We start from the raw sequence: 20,164 nt of genomic DNA on the forward strand, positions 1-20,164 counted from the left end.
AAAAAAAAAAAAAAAAGATGCCCCTTGGTTGAGGGCTGTTTGGTTCCTTGGAAAGAGAGTGTGAGTGGGGGGAGAGTGCTGATGGTGACTCGAGGCCTCTTCAAATCCTCCATCCTTCCCCAGCCATCGAGCTGATCAAGGATCTGGTCAGCTATGACGTGCGCAAGGCATTGCTGGAGGGCCTCGTGGCGCTGCTGATACCACCTGTAAAGGAGACCTCCAAACTGCAGCCCAAGATCCTCAACGGTAGGAGGAGCGAGGGGGCGCTGGAGCGTCAGGGCACCAGGGGGAGTGGAGGTGCCTCCTGCCCACAGGGTATCTAAGGTATGGCAAGTATGGCACTTGTCATGGGCACCACTTGAAGGGGGCGCCACTGAGCAGTTTCTATTAACCAAGTATGGCCCAGCCCTTTCTCAAGAGGGTAGACATCCAGAGCCTAGAAGAGGGCAGAGGGGTATACTTGCCCCTGAGCGCCAAGTCCAGGAGGGCGCAAGACTGGACGCATTGGAAAAACATTGCGGCGCCACAAATACGAAAGATGCCTGAGGCAACCAGACAAAATGGTGTTATACATTTAGGCTAACGCCTCGCCGCTATCAATGTGTATTAATTTTGAAATTGGGGGAGGTGGCGCAATTGAGAGCTGGCCCTTTCTCCTGCCTCACCGACGCTCCCTCCCCAGACTCCTCCGTGCTCCAGCTCACCGCCCACCTGCCAGTGTTTTTGCAGCAGGCCGCAGCCGCCAAGGCTATCGGGTAAGTGGGCAGGCGGTAGCTGGTGGATACAGCAAACCTAGCTCGGCGTTGCCGGGGCCGGGAGCGCTATGGGCGCAGTGCACGGGGTGTGGGCGGCAAAGTCCCAAGGCGCTCCCACAGCCCGAGTCCTCGCTCCAGGGTCCTAGCGCGCAGCAATCTGAGCATCGCCGAGGAGCTGCTGCACCTGCGCGTGGTGCACAGTCTCATGGCCGCCATGGGCAACACGGACCACAGCAACAGCCAGCGGCTGGCTAGCCTCACGCTGGAGGTGAGCGCCCGGACGCGGGAGGCAGCGGGTGCTTGAGACTGATGCAATTTGCCATTACGGAAACTCACTCCCCCTCCCGCCGGGCCGCAGTACTACGTGCAGATGTTTCCGGTGGTGGAGGAACACGTGCGCAGGAGCATGGGGGAGGATCTTTACAAACTCTTCACAGTAAGTGCCCCCCAACCCTGGCACAAAGCAGCCATTGCCTCAGACAGAATCATGGCCCTCGACATCGTCCCTACCCCAATACACGCCACACATGGAATACGTCTGCTTACCAGCTTCTAGAGGGCCTGCCCTGACTTGAGCTGCTCCACCTGGCCTCTTTTCCATTCCCTTTCCTGCCCTTCTCAGTCTGGGTGACTCCCATGGCCTGCAACATCCCTCTGCCCAAGCCCAACTTAAAGTCCAGACTGCTGTGGTACCCTGGCTCTTGCTCCTGCCCTCAGAGCAATGCTGAGGAATTGTACATGAAAATGGACAGCATTCAGGCAGACATCTTGGCAGCCAACAAGGTCAATGTTACCAAAGGTGAGTAGGAGCAAGGAGGGCCTGGAGCTGGAGGTACAGCAAGCACCCAGATTCATGCTCTCCTTGTCTGCTTCCAGCCTTAAACCCCTCTGATGTCTACAGCAACATGAGCTTTTACTTTGGCCATCCTGAAAATGAGGATCATCTGAGCTACATCACAGACTTCCAGAAGAGGAATATGGAAGCAATGGGAGAACAGAGCCCATGAGACAACCCAAAGAAGCCTGGTAGTAGGAAGGAGCCAGAGCCAAGCTCAGGGTGCCCTACTTGGCTCTAGCTGGCAGCCCGGGAGTTAGGCACCACAGTGGGGGATAGGGAGAGCTGGTGGCTGAGAAGAGTTCAATAAATAGTCTTGCTATATGCCTAGTTCTCTGTGTGCAGTGAGAGAAGGGAGATCAAATGAGAGTTAGGATGACGAGTTGGGTACCTCTGCTCACCAAGAAATAAAGTAGGTCAGGAGGAAGAGATCACCAGCATCCTGGAAATTTCCAGGGCATAGCATGAGGAGAAGGCCTCACCTCGGCTCCCTGCTGGCCCTAGCATTCTCAGCTCAGGACACCATACATGCCTGGTTTGACTCCTTAACCTCCTTCCTAGGAGCTCTGGTAGCATAGTGCCTACGGCATCTAACTGTTAACCAGAAGGCTGGCAGTTCAAACCCACCAGCCACTCCTTGGAAGAAAGTTTGGGCAATCTACTTCCATAGTGATACCACCTCAGAACCCCAAGGAGGGGTCACTGTGAGTCGGGTCCGACTCGATGGGACATAACCACACATAACCTCCTTCCAGCTGGAATGATGCAGGATTCTGACCTTGATTCTCTTCTCTTCTATGAGCCTTTTACACCCTGATGATCCCATCCAGTCTCAGAGTTTTACATACCATGTATATGGTGACTCCCGCATTTCTACTTCCTGCTTGAACATTTCTATCTCATTGTGCCCAGAACTGAACTCTTGATCCAGTGCTACCCACAACCTTCACTGAATCAACTGATGGCAACTCATCCTTCCTGCCAGAATAAAATAGCATAATTCTCCTTGATGTCTTTCTTTAACACCTGCATCCATTCTGTCAGTTAGCTCTGTCTTCCATATTTATCCAGAATCCAATCACATCTCACTACTTCCATTGCTCACACTTTGGCCTAAGGCACCATGGTCTACTCTGCTTTCTACCCGTATTCTTTTTAATACAGCAGCTGGAGAGGCCCTTTTAAACTTGAGATAGTATCACTCTGCTAAAACACTGCAGGGGCTCTTCATTTCACTGACAGTAAAAGCCATCATCCTTAGTATGCCCTCCAAGGCCCTAGGTGAGTTGGTCTCTCATTCCCTCTCTGCACTCATCTGCTACTTCTTTCCCTCTCCTTCACCCTGCTCCAGCCACAATGGCCTCCAGTGCTGTTTCTTAAAATAGACAAACAAGCTCTTGCCTTAGGTTCACTCTGCCTAGAGATCTCTCACCCCACATAGCTAACTCCTTCACCTCACTTCAACTCTTGACACAAAAAGCACCTTCTCAAGGAAACCAAACGACCAGACCTGTTGGTGTGGTATTGAGTCTGACTGCTGGAGAGCCCATGTGTCAGAGCAGAACTGCCCCACCGGGTTTTCATGGCTGAATCTTTACAGAAGGAGAGCACTAGGCCTTCCTTCCATGGCACCTTTGGGTGGGTTTGAACCAGCAACCTTTCTGTTAGCCACCAATTGCAAATCATTTGCACAACTCAGGGACCGCCTTCTCAGTGAGGGTCACTCTTTTTGAGCAGATTGCTAGGTCTTTCTCCCACAGAGGGGCTCTGATGGCGCAGTGGTTAAAGCATCAGGCTGCTAACCAAAAGGTCTTGGTTCTAACCTACCAGCTGTTCCGTGGGAGAAAGATGGGGCAGTCAGCTTCCATAAGGATTTACCTCCTTGGAAACCCTAGGGGGCATTCTACTCTGACTTTATAGGGTTGCTAGGAGTCAGAATAGACTCCAGGGCAGTGGGTTTGGTTTTTTTGTAGTTTCTCCCTCAGAGCCACTGAATGGGTTTGAACTGCCAAACTTGTGGTTGGTAGCCACGTGCTTAACTGTTGCACCCCCAAAGCTCTTTAAACCCTACAGGACAGGGATATTTCTTTTGTTACTAATATACCCTAAATACTTAGAACAGTGCCTGGTATGCATGAATGAGTTACTGTGAGGGAATTGTCCCACCAAGTCATAGAAAATGTCAGGTGGCAGTAATGTTCCACAAACTGCCACAAGGGGGCATCACCAGACCGGATATCATTGGTCTAAAGCAGCCATCCTTTACCAAACTGAGATTTTGAACCCCAGCTAGCCTCATTTTGGCCTGGGTAGAAAAGTTAACAAAGTACAATTTCATTTTTTCATAAAGTTCAAAGGATTTTGTATTTTAAAGAATTCCTTTACTTTGAGAGCAAGTCATTCGTTTTTCAGTTCCAAAATATATAATGGTGGTTAAAAAGGGGCAACACACTAGCATTTTTTTGAATTTTTATTTGTTGAAAAATCTAAAAACTTAGGAACCACTGGTCTAAGGTGATCATAGTTTGATAAATTAAAAAAACAATGGAACATTCTGAAATGAAATCTTAAACAGAATATAAATACCTGAAACAGATACATTTGGAATTTCTAAACATATTTTTCCTCAACTTTTATTTAAAAAAGTTCAAAGATACAGAATAGTTGAAAGAATAATACAATGTGTTTCTATATATCTAAATATCCTTTGACACATTTGATTTATCTCTTTGTGTATTTGCGGAGCTGTTTGAAAGTTTCAAATACCAGTGACATTTCACCAGTAAATACTTCACATTATGTTTCTACTAAGAACACTCTCCAACATATGTAAAATATTATTGTGCTGTTCTGAATAATTGCCCCCCAAAACGTCCATATCATCCTTCCTGTATCACCTCACACGGTAAAAGGGACTTTGCAAATCTAATTAACATAAGGATCTTGAGATGGGGAGATTACTGGATTACTGGATAAACAAAAAGAAAAACCAAACTCACAGGTAAACAAACAAAACAAAACTTACTGCCGTCGAGTCAATTTTGACTCATAGTGACCCCCTCCTTGGATTTTCAAGGCAGTATCACTACAGAAGTAGATTGCCCAGTCTTCCTTCCGCAGAGTGGCTGGTGGGTTTGAACTGCCAGCCTTCTGGTTAGCAGTCAAATGCCTTAGGCATTATGCCACCAGAGCTCCTGGGATTACTGGGTTGTTGTTGTTGTTATTTGCTGTCGAGTCGGCCCCAACTCATAGCGCCCCCTCCTTGGGTTTCCGAGGCAGCAGCATCACTACAGATGTAGATTGCCCAGTCTTCCTTCAGGGGAGTGGCTGGTGGGTTTGAACCACCTGCCTTCTGGTTAGCAGTCAAATGCCTTAGGCACTTTGCTACCAGAGTTCCCCAAGAGTCTTCAAGAGGGAGCAAAAGGATCAGAGAGTGATTTGAGGAAGGTGAGACAAGTAAAGGCATGAAGACAGCTTCCAGAAGATGAAAACAAGGAAATAGATCCTCCCCTGAAGTTTCTAAAAGGAATGTCATCCTGCTGGAACCTTGATTTTGGACTTCTGACCTCCAGAACTGTACAAATAAATCTCTTGTTTTAAGCCACTAAAATGTGTGTAATTTATTACAGCAGCAAGAAGAAAACTAACGCCATTATTAATTCAATAATATCTTCTGAAATAGAGCACAAATTCAAATAACCCTAGTCAGCCAAAAAATACACTTTCTAGGTTTTGTTTTTTCCCTTTCTTCTTGGTTCTAAATTTAAAATCCAGTAAAGGTTTGTATGTTGTATTTGGTTGTGGTTTAGTAAGTTTAAAGTTCAAATTTATAACAATTAACTTCTTGGCTTGAGCCACACAAAAACTTGAAATCACAGATACATCCGACATTTGCACTCTTTAAGCCCTGAACTTACTATTTTACTTTGGTTAAATAGAAAATAGGTAAAACTTGCACAGTTCTAACAGCTTGCTTACTATCTCAGGATACCCTATTAACCTGTTCTAACAACAACAACAACAGAGGCACAAAAGAGGTCGAGGAAAACAACTAATATTAACTGGACGAGTTTTTTTTTTTTTTTTTTCTTTTAAAAGTTTTATTTATTAAAACAAAACTTTACATTAACAATACATGCTAATCAGAGACAGTATAGCATATAAAGATTAAGAATATGGGTTCTAGGACCAGATACTTAACAGGTCAAATTCAAGCTCTGTGACTTTGGACAAATTATTAAACTGTGAGCCTCAGTTTCCTCATCTGTAATGTAGTAATTATTCTTGCCTCACAGGAAGGTTGCAAAGATTAACATGCAAAGCATCTTGAACACCATATATTAAGTTAAACACAATACGTAGCTAGTAGTATTGTAGAAAGCAAAGTACAGGCAGTCCTTGGGGTACAAACAAGATCCATTTTTGTGTCTTTAAGAATTTGTAGGTAAATTGGAACAGAAGCATATGTTTCTTATTTAGTAATTGAAGACGTTTGAACTTAATAGACGATGCAGCCAAATAATGATAAATACCTGTCTTCCAGAGACTTCAACAGTTTCTGGCATTAAGTTATTGTCACAGGCTCTTGTAAGGGTAGTTGACCCTAGCCAACAGATTAATTAGAAAATGTACTTCATTCATCTTGAGTTTTACCAAACTCATTATTGTTAGAGGCTGCCAAGTCGGTTCAGACTTTGGAGTGAGCCTATGCACAAGAGAAAGAAACACTCCCTGGTCCTCACCATCCTCACAATTGTTGCTATGCTTGAACCCATTATTACCACCATCAAATGCCTTTCTCAAATTTTCTATTCATAACCAATGATCCAGCGCTAGTTTTAAAGCTGAATTACCTCATCAAGATAAAGAAGTTTGTTCAATATAAATGTTATACAAAAACCGGTAACCTGTGGTCCACGTAAGGTGGTCAGTGCCGCAGGCACAGCAGAATGTCAAGGTTCTTAGAGATCACTTTATGAAGTAGGGGCTAGAACGCATTGCATGGGTATGGCGTAGCCACATAAAACATTTCTTACGCTTTACAAACAAGGTGAAGCAAGAATCTAATAGATACCAACTTAACGATAAACAAACAAACAAAAAAACTAATTGAATCTAATAAATACCAACTTAATGTTTTAAACAAATGTTTTAAGCAAAACAAAAAAACTAACTGCCTGCGAGACCCACCCTTTGGTTTCCGAGGCCATCACCACAGTAGATAAAAAAACTAATTGAATCTAATAAATACCAACTTAATGTTTTAAACAAATGTTTTAAGCAAAACAAAAAAACTAACTGCCTGCGAGACCCACCCTTTGGTTTCCGAGGCCATCACCACAGTAGATAAAAAAACTAATTGAATCTAATAAATACCAACTTAATGTTTTAAACAAATGTTTTAAGCAAAACAAAAAAACTAACTGCCTGCGAGACCCACCCTTTGGTTTCCGAGGCCATCACCACAGTAGATGCCTAGCCGTCTTTCCGTGGAGTGGCTAGTGGGTTAGCACTGAAATGCTTTAGGCATTATGCCATTAGAGCACAGTAAGAGATATAATGAAGCCTTAAAATAAAACTTTTATTATAGACCTGATTCAAACCACAAGGGGGCATTCAATCACTAGTTTATAGGCAAAAACAACACAAAACACAGTAACTCACTGGTCTTTTTTTTTTCACGTACATTATAAGCCTTACAATCGCAAGGCCTCAAAAAATTAGTTAACGACTCAGAATTGTTCCTCCCCACGGAAATCTTTAGTAAAAGGCGAAAGATTTATACGATATGAAGAGAAACCAGAGTATACTCTCCGAGCAGTGCGCACACTGGGTGAGTAATTTTAACTCCTAGAACAGCAATGGTAACTATATACTCAAAACAGCTAGTGACTTCTTCCTTTCTCCGAGACAATTTTATAAGAGCAATCCCATTGTGGGTAGGAAAAAACGTAGAAGGAAAAGCGAGACATTAGTAATTTTAAAGTAGGAAATTGCTCTATGTGCAATGTATTGTGGGTATGCAAATGAACCGCTGAGTCACCAACCTGCGTTTTCCGGATATACTTCAAAGAATTCATTAGTTAACGTTAGGTCTGGGGCTACCACCAGGGGGCAGAGCGGAGGTCAGATTTACAGGGATATGGATTTGTTAGATCCAACCAGAAAAAACAAACCAAATATCATTGCCCTCTCGTAGGATCCGACTCATAGCCGACCCCTCCTTGGGTTTACGAGGCCGGTATCACTACAGAAATAGATTTGCCCAACCTTCTTTATGAACCAGAAAGTCTTTTGTAATTGGCACTCCAACCACTGTCAACCACTCAAAAGGGATCAAAATAGGAGATCCAGAATAGTGTGGGGAAAAAATATGGAACAAAACTCAAAACCATAAAAACAACCAGGCTTACTGGTCTGATAGAGACTGATGAAACCCTTTAGGCTAGGGCCTCTAGTCATAACCTTGGGGCCTGAAATTAAACTCACTCTTGTGACAAACAATAGGCCTAAAAGGTGAACAATTACACCAGGTAGGTACACTGCTTAGAACAATCAAGCTTGGGAGATCAGAAGGGCAGTATTTGCACAAGGATATAGCTCAGAGGGGAGGAATGCACAGGAAAGAGGGATGCAGGGAAAGGTAGCCACAGGAAGGAAGTGGGAAGAGAGCTGTTACATCATGGGGACTGCAATCAATGTCATGAAGCAAAATGTGTGAACGGTTGAATGGAAAACAAATCTGGTCTGTAAACTTTCACCCATATCACAAGAAAGGAAATTAAAAAAAAAAATTGGCACTCCAAGTAAAACTTTTGTTTAGACTTAAAAAAAAAAAAAAACTTGAAAATAATTGTCATTTGTTCATTCAGCAAAAATGTTTTGAACTTTGGGTCCCTGTGGCAAACCTTGTGTTGAACCCTAGGAGACAGGTATGTGTGATGAGCACTGATAACAGAATGTTTGTGACACATGGATGAAGCATTAAAGGATCCATAGAAGGCATTCTAGGCAGAGAGGCACTACAGCAGCGTGGGCTGGAGTGGTGAAAGGGCAAGAAGCTAAATGGCAGGGACAATATCCTTGATGGCAAGGAATCTTGAATATACCATGGATTGCCTAAAGCACAAACAAAATTGTCTTAGATGTAGTACAGCCAGAATGCTCCTTAGAAGTTAGAGTGGAGAGACTTTGTCTCTCATGGTTTGATCATGTTGTCAGAAGGAACCAGTCCCTAGAGAGTATTATGCTTGGTAAAGCAGAGGGTCAGCCAAGAAGTGGAAGACCCTCAATGAGATGGATAGACACACTGGCTATAGCAATGGGCTCAAGGATAGCGAGGATTGTGAGGATGGCACAAACGGGGCAGTGTTTCATTCTGTTGTACACAGGGTCTCTTTGAGTCTGAACCAATCCAACAGCACCTAACAGCAACAGATCTTGACGTGCCTTCAATGTCTAGCTGAGGGTTTGGATTTACCTGGAGGACAATGGGGAGTCATTGAAGAATTTTTTCCCAGAAGAGTATGATCACATTACTGTTTCAAAGCAGCATCAGCATCACTTGTTGTTAGCTGCCTTTGAGTAGGCTCCAGACTCATAGTGACCCCGTGCAGAACTGAGTGAAACACTGCCTGGACCTCAGCCATCCCCATGATGGACCACTGTGAGCCATAATAAGATATTCATGGCTGATTGTTGGAAGTAGATCTCCAGGTGTTTTGTCCTAATCTGTATTAGTCTGGAAGCTATGCTACAAACCAGCCAGTACCAAAACAACACGCAAGCTTCCACTGAAAGACGGGTTGTGGCTGTACATGAGGTGTGCTGGCCAGGGGTCAAATCAGAGTCCTCTGTGAGCAGGAAGAGAATTCTCCGGCTGAACCACCAACACCCTCGGGGCTGGTGTACTTATTAGAAATGCAAACTCTTGACCCCCACTCCAGATCTTCTGCATCAGTCGGGGACTCAGCAATCGGCGTTTTAACAAGTCCTCCGAGTGATTCTGATTCAGCTCTGTTGAGAACCACTATTGAATGACCGTTGTTGCTAAAGTGTAGAGAACTATGGAGAGCAAGAAGTTTGGGAGACAGCTTAGGAAGGGGAGTAGTAAAACCAAAGAGAAATAAATGGTGGCCTGGACCAAAGGCTGGCCTGAGTTTCACATGAAAATAGTGGAAAACGAGAGAAAAAAGTCTAGGATAAATCCCTAGGGCATAAACGAGGGGCGCAGCAGGTGGACCATGTGAAGAAAATTGGAAGGAGATGGCAGGGAGGCAGGAGGAAAGACGGACAGCACAGAAGCCAAGGGCAGAAAAGAAGCTTCAAGAAGGGAGTGTTCAGTTGTGTGTCACAGTAAAATGGGTACTGCAGAGTCCATTGGATTTAACAACAGGGAGGCCGATGGTGATCTTAGCCAGAGCGGTTTCTATGGAGTGGAAGATGATGGAAGCCCAGCTGGAGGGAGTGGATGACTGAGGGGGAGATGGAGAATGGAGGCAAGAGAGTGTAGGAAACTCTTTCAAAGACAAGTTTGACTCTGAAAGATTCAAGAGAAACTAGCTAGAGAGGCATGGGGTTAAAGGTGACCTTTTCTTTGTTTCTTTTGTCAATATTGAGAGTGTAGCACACATTTAAACTGATCAGAAGGAGCCATAAAGGAAAGAGAAAGGAAATAATAGACGTGGGATGGGGGAAGTGGGAGACAGAGAGGATGGGAGATGGTGGCCTACTTTAGGTAGGAGGAAGGACCGGACTCCATGGTAACAGAAGGGAAGGAGAAGGTGGGTGGTGGGTGTGTGACAGCTCCACCACAATGATGAGCGCTTTGGAGCCTTTCCTCCATTCCATCATTCCCCTCCCTACAGCCCTTTCTTCCCTTGCTCCTCTCTCCCTCTATCTTCCTCACCTGGCAACGCCTCACCCCTCTGCTTTTTCAGCGTCTGCTCTGTGGCAGCTAACCTCTTGGGAAAAACAGACCACTGAGCCAGACCTCTGAGGAAGACCTCAATATTCCTGGACCTGTCTGGTTGACTCCATTTCCCATGTTTTATACCTTCTTCTCTTGCCTAAACCCTCCTGCCCCTCCTGGCCCACTTTCACTCTCAGCTAACCACCTCAATGGATCTCATCGCAAAAACAACAGCTATTTCTCTTACCTGTTTTAAAAATAAAACCGGCTTTGTAAGACTACTTGTGTATCTTTCCCTCCCCATCCCATCTGAGCTCTCTGTAGCATGCCTGTCACACTCTGCTCCCCTCCCTCTCTCCCTCTCTCTCTCTCTCCCCTTCCCTCTCTCTCTCTCTCTCTCCTGACATAGATGTGTCTTCCATTCACTAACAATATTCATCTTGTGTTTTTAAAATTTCTGTAAATAATATCATGAGTCCCTGGGTGGCACAAACCCTTAAGCACTCAGCTACTAATCAAAAGGTTGGTGATTCAAATCAACCCAGAGGCATCTTGGAAGAAAGTCCTGGCAATCTACTTCAGAAAGATTACAGCCCTCTTATCCATCCATCCACAACTTGCTTTTTTCATTCAACATTATGTTTTCAAGATTTATTTCTGATGATGTCTGTAGATATAGTTCCAGTTCATCCATTTTATCTACTGTATAATATTCTATTGATTGAGTATACTACAGAGCCTGAGATATAAAAACCTCTGGGACACTAAACAAAGGGACAGTATAGTGACATTGCTACAAACAACTCTATCTGATTCCCACATATTTATATGAACAAGGTTTTCCAGCTCCTTTCATAAAAACAAAAAATAGGAATAGATTAATGAATGAACTCTCTCATTCTGGGTGAACCAACTGAAAAAATAAAACACCTTGTCTATCTCATTGAGAAATGCATTTCCAATAAGTTTTTACCTTTTAGATTGAAACTTCTTTTGTTATTTTGATCAATGTGTCAAACAAAAAATTACAATTATAATTAAATCCAGAAAATACATCTTAACACCGAGAGACTTGTGTTCACAGGAAATCTTTTAAAGGCAGGTACGTGTGAGCACGTTTTCATGTTTATTCTCCATTCCAGTTTGCCATTCTGAGAACTTCCTGTTTAGAGCTTTTGCCCATTTAAAACCTGTTTCTCCTTATTTATAGGAGTTCTCACACTTTAATTCTTGAAACTAAACCTTTGACAGTTATATGTATTCAATTCTAAGTCTGTCAGTTGTTTTCATCATTCAGAAGTTTTCCATTTTAATATATTCATCAGTTTTCACTTTGTTTTCTAGATTAAAACATTCCTCGGAAACCCAAGGAAGGGTCTCTATGAGTCAGAGATGACTCGACAGCACATAACAACAGCAATGGAATATAGCCAGAGCCCTGGTGGTGGTGTGGTTAAATGCTGCTAATTGAAAGGTCAGTGGTTCAAACCTACCAGCCACTCTAAGGGAGAACTGCTTAGTAAGTCTGCTTCAATAAAGATTTACAGCCTTGGAAACCCTGTTGTTGTTGTTATGTGCCATCGAGTCGGACCTGACTCATAGCAACCCCTCCTTGGGGTTCCAAGGCGGTATCACTATGGAAGTAGAAACCCTACTGCTCTGTCTATAGGGTTGCTATGACTTGAAATTGACTCAATGGCAAAGGTTTTTTTTTTTGTTTAATGTTATAACAAGGTCTCTATGTGGCACAAACGGTTTGCACTCAACTGTTAACTTAAAGGTTGGTGGTTCAAACCTACCCAGGGGTACCGCCTGGAGATCTGCTTCCGTTAAGATTACAGCCAAGAAAACCATATGGAGCAGTTCTACTCTGTAGCGCAGGGGGTCACCATGTGTCACAATACGCTTAACACAACTAACAACAACAACATTATAACAACAGGCTATGTTCTTCTAAAAGCTTTGAAGTTCTGTTTCTTACAATTGAGTTCCTAATCACCTAGATTATTTTGTTCTTTATGTGTGAAGTAGGGACCTAACTTTATTTTGTTGAACATTTTTCGCAGCATCTTTTGTGACTGCAGGAATTTAGAAGCTGCCTAGATATCCACCACAGGATAAGATGAAGTATTAGGCAGCAGTTGGAAATAATGTTAGATGTCACAATGCTTCAAAGACATGTTTAGTGAAAACACTTGATAAATGATACAGTCCATTAACGTAAATTTAAAAATGCATCCACACTTGCAAAATGCATGCATTCAACAGTACCCATTTTGCAGCAATATAAAAATCAAAAAGGTATATATTAAACAGGTTGCCTGGTGGGAGAGGAAGGGAAATGAGAGGCAGGATATGAGAAGCACACAATGAATGACAGATGAGTGAGTAAATAAATTAAGCAAGAAAGGAGCCTTACACAGACCACTAATGATAATATGTCATGAACAAAGGAGCAGGCTTAGCAGTTGGGGTATTCCAGAAATACCTTAGGTAGATAGGTGTAGAGATAGAAAGACAAGCAGAGCTCTACTAAAAACAGAAAAGAATGAAAAAAAAGGAAGGTAAATAAGACTGAGTCATTGTCATCAGAGTGTGCAATCTAGGGTAATCATCCCTGTGCCAAGAAGGACTTAAATAGCCATAATTCAGGCAGTGGGAAAGTGATGAAAGACTCCTTATCCAGCCTCTATCATTCTACCATTGCCTAGGTTTTCTAATTTATTGGTTAAAATTGTACATTAATGTTTTATGCTTATAATCTGTGTTGTACCTGTAATTATCTTCTCTTTTCATCCTGTGTTTTGTCCATCTGTATTTTTCTCAAAACACACTTGCCAGGTTTGTCTAGCTTATTAGATTTAAAATTTTAACAACTGTTAAAATTCAAATAACTGTTGTGTGCTGTGGAGTTGATCCCAACACATAGTGACCCTGTAGGATAGAGTAGAAGTGCCCCATAGAGTTTCCTAGGCTGTATGTAATCCATAGGGGAGCAGATTACCAGGCTTTTATCCTGTCAGACAGGTGGTGGTTTTAAAACCTCGACCTTCAGGTTAACAGTCAAGTGCAAACCACCAACCTTTCGGTTAGCAGTGTGTGTGGGGGGGCTTAAGCATTTTGTCAACAGGGCTCCTTTCAAACAACTAGATTTTTAAAATTCATTTTTAGATTTTGTTTTTCTATTTCTGCCTTTCATTTTTTTTTTTCTCATCTTACTTCTGTGAATCTCAATTTTGTAGCTCTTTCCCAAATTACTGAATTGAACAAATTATCAGGAATGTTTTCAGCTGCAGGTTAGAGAAAATTTGAAGAAATTTTTTCTTAAAATAGACGAATAGACGTTTTGTTTTACTTTATTTTGTTTTGTAGTCATGTAAGAATTCTGCATATAGGTGTTTGCTGGCGTTGGTTCAACTGTTCAACCAAGAATCCTCTTGGTCTCTTCTGCCTTTCTACTGGGCTGTCCTAAGCGTGTGGGTTTTTTGATCTGATGACTATCACCTCCCTCATGATCACAAGGTGGCTGTCACAACTCCAGAGAGAACATCCATGTTCCAGGCATGCAAAGAGGGGAAGAGATGGCACAAGCTCAGCTTCTTCAATGTCTACTAGAAAACAACATCTCCTGTCCAGGAGCCATCCAGGAGCCCCCAAGAACACCCTCCTCACATCTCATTGGCCAGAATGGTGTCACATGGCCAGTTGGGAAAGCAAATATTTAGTTTTTTCAGTTCTAGATAGGAGCTCTGGTAGCACAGTGCCTAAGGTACTTGACTGCTAACCAGAAGGTGGCGGTTCAACCCATCAGCCACTCCTCGGAAGGAAGGTTGGGCAATCTACTTCCATAGAGATATCATCTCCGAAACTCAAGGAAGGGTTGCTATGAGTCGCAGTCGACTTGACGACACATAACCACAACAGCAGTCAACTTGACGACACATAACAACAACAGCAGTAGACTTGACGACACATAACAACAATGTTGTTGTTGTTGTTTGCCATCGAGTCAGCCCCGACTCCTAGCGACCCCTCCTTGGGTTTCCGAGGCAGTTATCACTACGGAAGTAGGATTGCCCAACCTTCCTTCCGAGGAGTGGCTGGTGGGTTTGAACCGCCAGCCTCCTGGTTAGCAGTCAAGTGCCTTAGGCACTATGCTACCAGAGCTCCTAACAACAACAATAAACAACAACAATAGCATGAAGATAAGAAAAAAGGGGGGTTGGAGATGGCTGTTGGATTAGCCACCAACAGTGTGTGTCACAGACAATTGGCTCATTTGTTTTCAATCTTCCTTGTTTTCTTTATTCCCTTCTTGATGTCTTTTGGATGAATCCTCACCCTGATCCTATTGCTCACCATTTAATTTTGGCTGTAACCTTTCTGCTATTCAACCTATGTGTGAATTTCAGCTATTAAATGTTTCAAACCCATTATTTCCAATTGATTCTCTTTGCTTGTTCCTGCCTTATGTGATAGTATCCTCCCTTATCTTTTTTTTTTTTTTCCTGCCTTTATTGTGGTGAAAACATACACAAGACATTCACCAACATAACAACTTCCACATTTACAGCTCAGGGATATTGATTACATTTTTCATGTTGTGCCATCATTATTGCTTTCCTTCTCCAAAATATTCCACCGTCTATTAGCATAAACTCAATGCCCCCCAAACAAAAGCTTCCCCCTTCCCCCTCCCTCCTGGTAACCACTAATAATCATATATGTACACAGCCACTCCTTGGAAGGAAGATGGGGCAATCTATTTCTGTAGTGATACTGCCTGGGAAACCCAAGGAGGGGTCGCTATCGACGGCTCTGGTGGTGTAGTACCTAAGGCATTTGACTACTAACCAGAAGCCTGGTGGTTCAAACCCACCAGCCACTCCTTGGAAGGAATTGGGCAATCTGCTTCTGTAGAGATACTTCCCTGGAAATCCAAGGAAGAGTCACTATGAGTTGAATTGACTCAATGGCAGTGAATTTGGTTTTTTTAGTTTATATATATATATATATATATATATGTGTGTGTATATATATATTTATAGTTGTTGTTATTGTTGTGTGCCGTCGAGTCGGCCCCGACTCATAGCAACCCCATGTGATGAACATGGGTGTATATGTATCTATTCGTGTCCCACCTCTCACTTCCTTAGGATATATACCCAGTATGATGCCAGCCTTCTGGTTAGCAGTCAAGTGACTTAGGCACTATGCCACCAGAGCTCCTTTGTGGATATTTATTAGGCTTATTTTAAATTGTCAGATCTGTCAATTCTGTATTTAATATAAGTTTCTCTGTTGTTTTTCTTTTATTGCAGATGTATTCCCCGTTGGCTTCATATGACTTTGGTGATGTCAGTAAACTTGGCCGGTAATATTTTGAGCATGGGAGAAAGCTAAAGCCCAGACCCTAGAATGTGAAGGAGGAAGAGGAAAGGTAATAGTTAGTGTCCACTGATCAGGCCTGATCTAACAGGAGTTGAGTGCTGGGATGGTGCTACTGGTTCTCTGCCTCACAGTGGCTGGAGCAGGCAGCAGTCCACCCCAGGTCTTGGGCAGTGGTAGGTGCTGTGGTGAGCACAACCAAAAAGCTTCCACTCAGGCTCACCCCATCTCAGGGTGCCTGACTGTCTTCCTCTCTGGCAGCAGTCACATTCTCCCCACAACTGGTCCCATGGATTTCTGTTTTTACCTTAGCTTCTCAAATCCTCAACCTCTTTTCACTTCTCTTTCTTCTTAGTTGTTGTTCTTCATGGAAATTTTCAAGCAAACAAAAGTTGAGCACAATGAATCTCTTTTCCTATCATCCAGCAATTACAATTATCAACTCAAAAACCAAAAAATCCAAACCTATTGCCATCGAGTCAATCCAAACTCATAGCAACCATATAAGACAGAGGAGAATTGTTTCATAGGGTTTCCAAAGCTATAATCTTCACAGAAGTGGATTGCCATATCTGTCTCCCACAGTATAAACTCATAGCCTAATAGCCACTGTTACTTCCTCTATCCCCATGTTTCACCTCTGCCTTCCAGATTATTGGATTATGTTGCAACAAATCCCAGACTCTCATTTCTGAGGTATCTCCAGGACTTAAGGGAAGGAACCAGTCTGTATTGGTTCATTATACTATCTACTCCATTTAGTAATTTTCCCAAAATTTATTACTATGAAAATACTCAAACATAAAGTGGAAGGACTAGTACAACAATCACCAGTATGGCCACCAGCCAGATTCAACAACTCTTAACATTTTGCCATATTTACTTTATGTTTGAGTGTTATTTTCCTCTGAACTATTTGAAAGCTGCAAATGCCATGACCCTGCAAATGCCATGACCCTTCAGCTTTTTTTTGTAATCTAGGATGCATCTCCCAAGAATAAGAATGTTCTTCCATAAAATCAGGAATTCCTGGGTGGTACAAATGGGTAAGCACTCAGCTACCAGCTGAGTAATGAACCCTGAGCTACTAATTTAGCTACTAAACTTGCCGTTTGAATCCACTCCAAGGTGCCTTGGAAGAAAGGCCTGACAATGACTGACTTCCAAAAGATCAGAGCTGTGGAAAACACTTGATATCACAATGAGCCAGAAGCCACTCCAGGGCAACTAGTTTCCATATACTCACAGTACCATTTTTCACTTATGTAAATTAGAATTCTCAAAGATTCTTTCATTTTCAGTCATAACCAAATTTCCTCAATTTTTTTATTATGATCCAATCAAGATCCAGCCTTTGCCGTTGTTGAATCTAGCTGGTGGGTATACAGGTGATTGCTGTACTAGTTCTCCCACTTTATTATATATTTGAAATTTTTCATAAGGAAAACTTGGGGAAAATCACTAAATGAAGCAAGAAGGTTGTCACATTCACTTTTAATCTAGTACAGTCTTTGTACTTCTCTTTTTTTCTTGATATTGACTTTTTGAAGAGTTAGGGCCAGAATCCTATAGTATCCTGCACTCTAAATTTCCCTGTTTCTCATGGTGTCACTCAACTTACTCCTCCATTCCCTGTATTTTCTGGGTTGGACAAGAGGTTATTTGGGATTCAGATTACACACTTTTTGCAATATTACCCTCCTAGATGATGCTGTGTAGTTCATTTTGTGTCCTATCAGGAGACACATAAGTGCCAGGTTGCCCCACTATTGGTTATGCTAAGTTTGATCACTTGGTTATGGTGGTGACTACATTTTCCCATGTAAATATATGTTTCTGCTTTGCATAATTGCAAATGCAAATAATACAGGGGCAACATTTTGGCACCATGCAAACAGCCTGTCTCTAATAACCTTTCATCTAGCATCCACTCAATCATTTATTTCATTGGAAATTGCAAAACAGCTCCACTGAGTTTTTTTATTTTAGTAGCTATATTTTTCACTTAAAAAAGTTTTTCTAGTTTTTTCGAACATTTTTCCCCCCACATAGTTTTTACACCTTGCTATCTTTTGACTATTACGCATACCAGTTTATAAACTATAATGATTGTTCTATTATTAGTTCTGAGGAGAGGAAGCTTTATTTTTTCACTTTCTCCCATAGTAATATGTCCTGGTGATATGCTGGGGTTCCTGGCATAACCTAATGGTTTTGTGTTTGCCAACGTCCTAGGGGTTTCATTGTTCCAGGACCATGGTCCTTTGTGGTGTCAGTTCTCTTTGCTGCTCTGACCTGTCTTCATCTTTGGCACAAGAGGGTTTCTCAACTTTGGGTTTCCCATGGCTCTTACTGTTTTGAACCACTCCTGATGTTAATTTCTTGACTTCCATTTCCTGTAACAGGAGGGTACTGGAATCAAAACAAGCTATGAGAGTTGGAGTTTTATCACCTATGCAGGCTCAGGAGAGATTTACTAGAATGTCCATGGTCAAGGAATTGAAAATAAACTCTTCGCAAAAGTCCATATGCCTCAAAGTTTCCCTCAATGGCCAAGGGAAGCAGGAAGGAAGTTTGCAACTGCCTGGTCCTACAGTTGAAAAAATCAAAAGAGGTAGAGATGGGTCTGAATTATGTTCAGCTCATATGCCTGTCTTTTGTTTGGCTGGAAGCCACAGGAGTGGGTTCAATTCCAGACCTGAAGGGCAGCTAGGGACCATAGTCTCAGTGGTTCCATCAGGCTCTATCAGACCAGCAAACCTGGTCCTTTTTTTTTTTTTTTATGATTTTGAGTTTTGTTCCACATTGTTCTCCCACTCTATCCAGGATCTCCTACAGAGATCCCCCTCCAAGTGGTTGACAGTGGTAGCCAGGCACCATCTAGTTCTTCTGGTCTCATAGTCATATAGGCTGACGATCACACAGTATACCAGTCGGTTGGACTAATTGTTTGCATGTATCTCTGGTTTTCTTCATTCTTCTTTGCTCTGGATGACTAGATGGTCTGAATTTATACCACATCCTAACGCAGATTCATGTAAAAAAAAAAAAAATAGTTGAAGTATTGCTGTCCAATCACATTATCCTCTCTACTAAAGGCAACCACTTCCCTGAATCTTAGTGTTTATCATTCCCAAGCAGATCTTTTTTCTTTGACTACATATGGTACGTATCATTAACTAAACAAAATTCCACTTACCCTTCTCCTCTCTCCCGTCTGGCTTCTATCCTCACTAATTCACCAAGACTGCTCAAGGTCAGTAAAGGATATTCCTATGTGCTCATTTTACCCAATTGATCACCAGCTCTCCAGAGTTACTTCCTCCTTTTTCACTCTCCTCTCTTGGCTCCCAAGACCTGACCCCGAACTTCTGGTTTTCCTCATCCCTTCAAACGACCATAATCCTGTGTCCTTTGCTGGCTCCTCCTCTTCTGCCCTACCTTATACTGTTGGCATGCCTCATGGCTCAGTTATAGAAGCTCTTTTAATCTCCATCTATACTTTTTCCCTTTGTGATCTCATTCATTCAGTTCCAGGACTCTAAATACCATCTGCATAATAATGACTGGCAATTTTCTATCTCCAGCCTTGACCTCTTGCTAAGCTCCTAATTTGTATGTCAAACTGCTCACCTGAACACCTCCATTTGGATGTCCTGTAGGCATCTCAGACTCAACATGACCAAAATGAAACACTCATTGCGACCCCTCTTTGGGTTTCTGAGGCAGTATCCCTATGGAAGTAGATTGCCCAACCTTCCTTCCGAGGAGTGGCTGGTGGGTTTGAACCACCAGCCTTCTGATTAGCAGTCTTAGGGACTATGCCACCAGAGCTCCCAAACTTGACTTTCTCTCCAAACTTGTTTCCTTCAGAACCCCATCCTCCCATTTCATCCACTCAGTTGTTCAAGCCAAAAACCAGGAGTCATCCATGATTATCCATACTCCTTCATCCCCTACATCTAACCCATCAGCAAGACCCATTCACTTTGCCTCCCAAACGTGGTGCATCTTGAATCCATCTTCTCATCTACGTTTACACTGTCATTACCTCATTCTAGGCCAGCATAATCTCTTGCCTGCTAAATGGGTCTCAATTCCAGTCTTGACCGCTTCAAATCAGTTCCTACAAAGCAGCCAAACATGGTAGACATAAAATGTAAATCAGATCTTGCCACTCCTCTGCTTGTTGTTGTTGTTGTTGTTGTTATGTGCCGTCGAGTCAAACCCAACTCATAGCGACCCCTCCTTGGGTTTCCGAGGCAGTATCACTAC

General features: G+C 42.7%; 1 protein-coding gene and 1 non-coding gene across 2 annotated transcripts in view; one reads left to right on the forward strand and one right to left on the reverse strand.

Annotated features, from left to right (window-relative positions):
* Positions 1–1,762, forward strand: part of ARMH1 (armadillo like helical domain containing 1) — a 62,640-nt gene extending 60,878 nt beyond the window's left edge. The window contains exons 6-11 of the mRNA XM_007953108.1: positions 124–246; positions 683–755; positions 894–1,023; positions 1,114–1,191; positions 1,473–1,554; positions 1,632–1,762. Of these exons, the coding sequence (XP_007951299.1) occupies positions 124–246; positions 683–755; positions 894–1,023; positions 1,114–1,191; positions 1,473–1,554; positions 1,632–1,762 (617 nt within the window). The remainder of the gene's footprint in view (positions 1–123; positions 247–682; positions 756–893; positions 1,024–1,113; positions 1,192–1,472; positions 1,555–1,631) is intronic.
* A 5,520-nt stretch (positions 1,763–7,282) lies between these two features.
* Positions 7,283–7,398, reverse strand: LOC122151273. The gene has a single exon (XR_006164067.1). It is a non-coding gene; the product is annotated as a U5 spliceosomal RNA (small nuclear RNA).
* Between the last annotated feature and the right edge of the window lie 12,766 nt (positions 7,399–20,164).

The sequence above is a fragment of the Orycteropus afer genome, unplaced genomic scaffold (genome assembly GCF_000298275.1).
Source record: "Orycteropus afer afer isolate SDZICR_OR568_19922 unplaced genomic scaffold, OryAfe1.0 scaffold00370, whole genome shotgun sequence".
Classification (NCBI taxonomy): Eukaryota; Metazoa; Chordata; class Mammalia; order Tubulidentata; family Orycteropodidae; genus Orycteropus; species Orycteropus afer.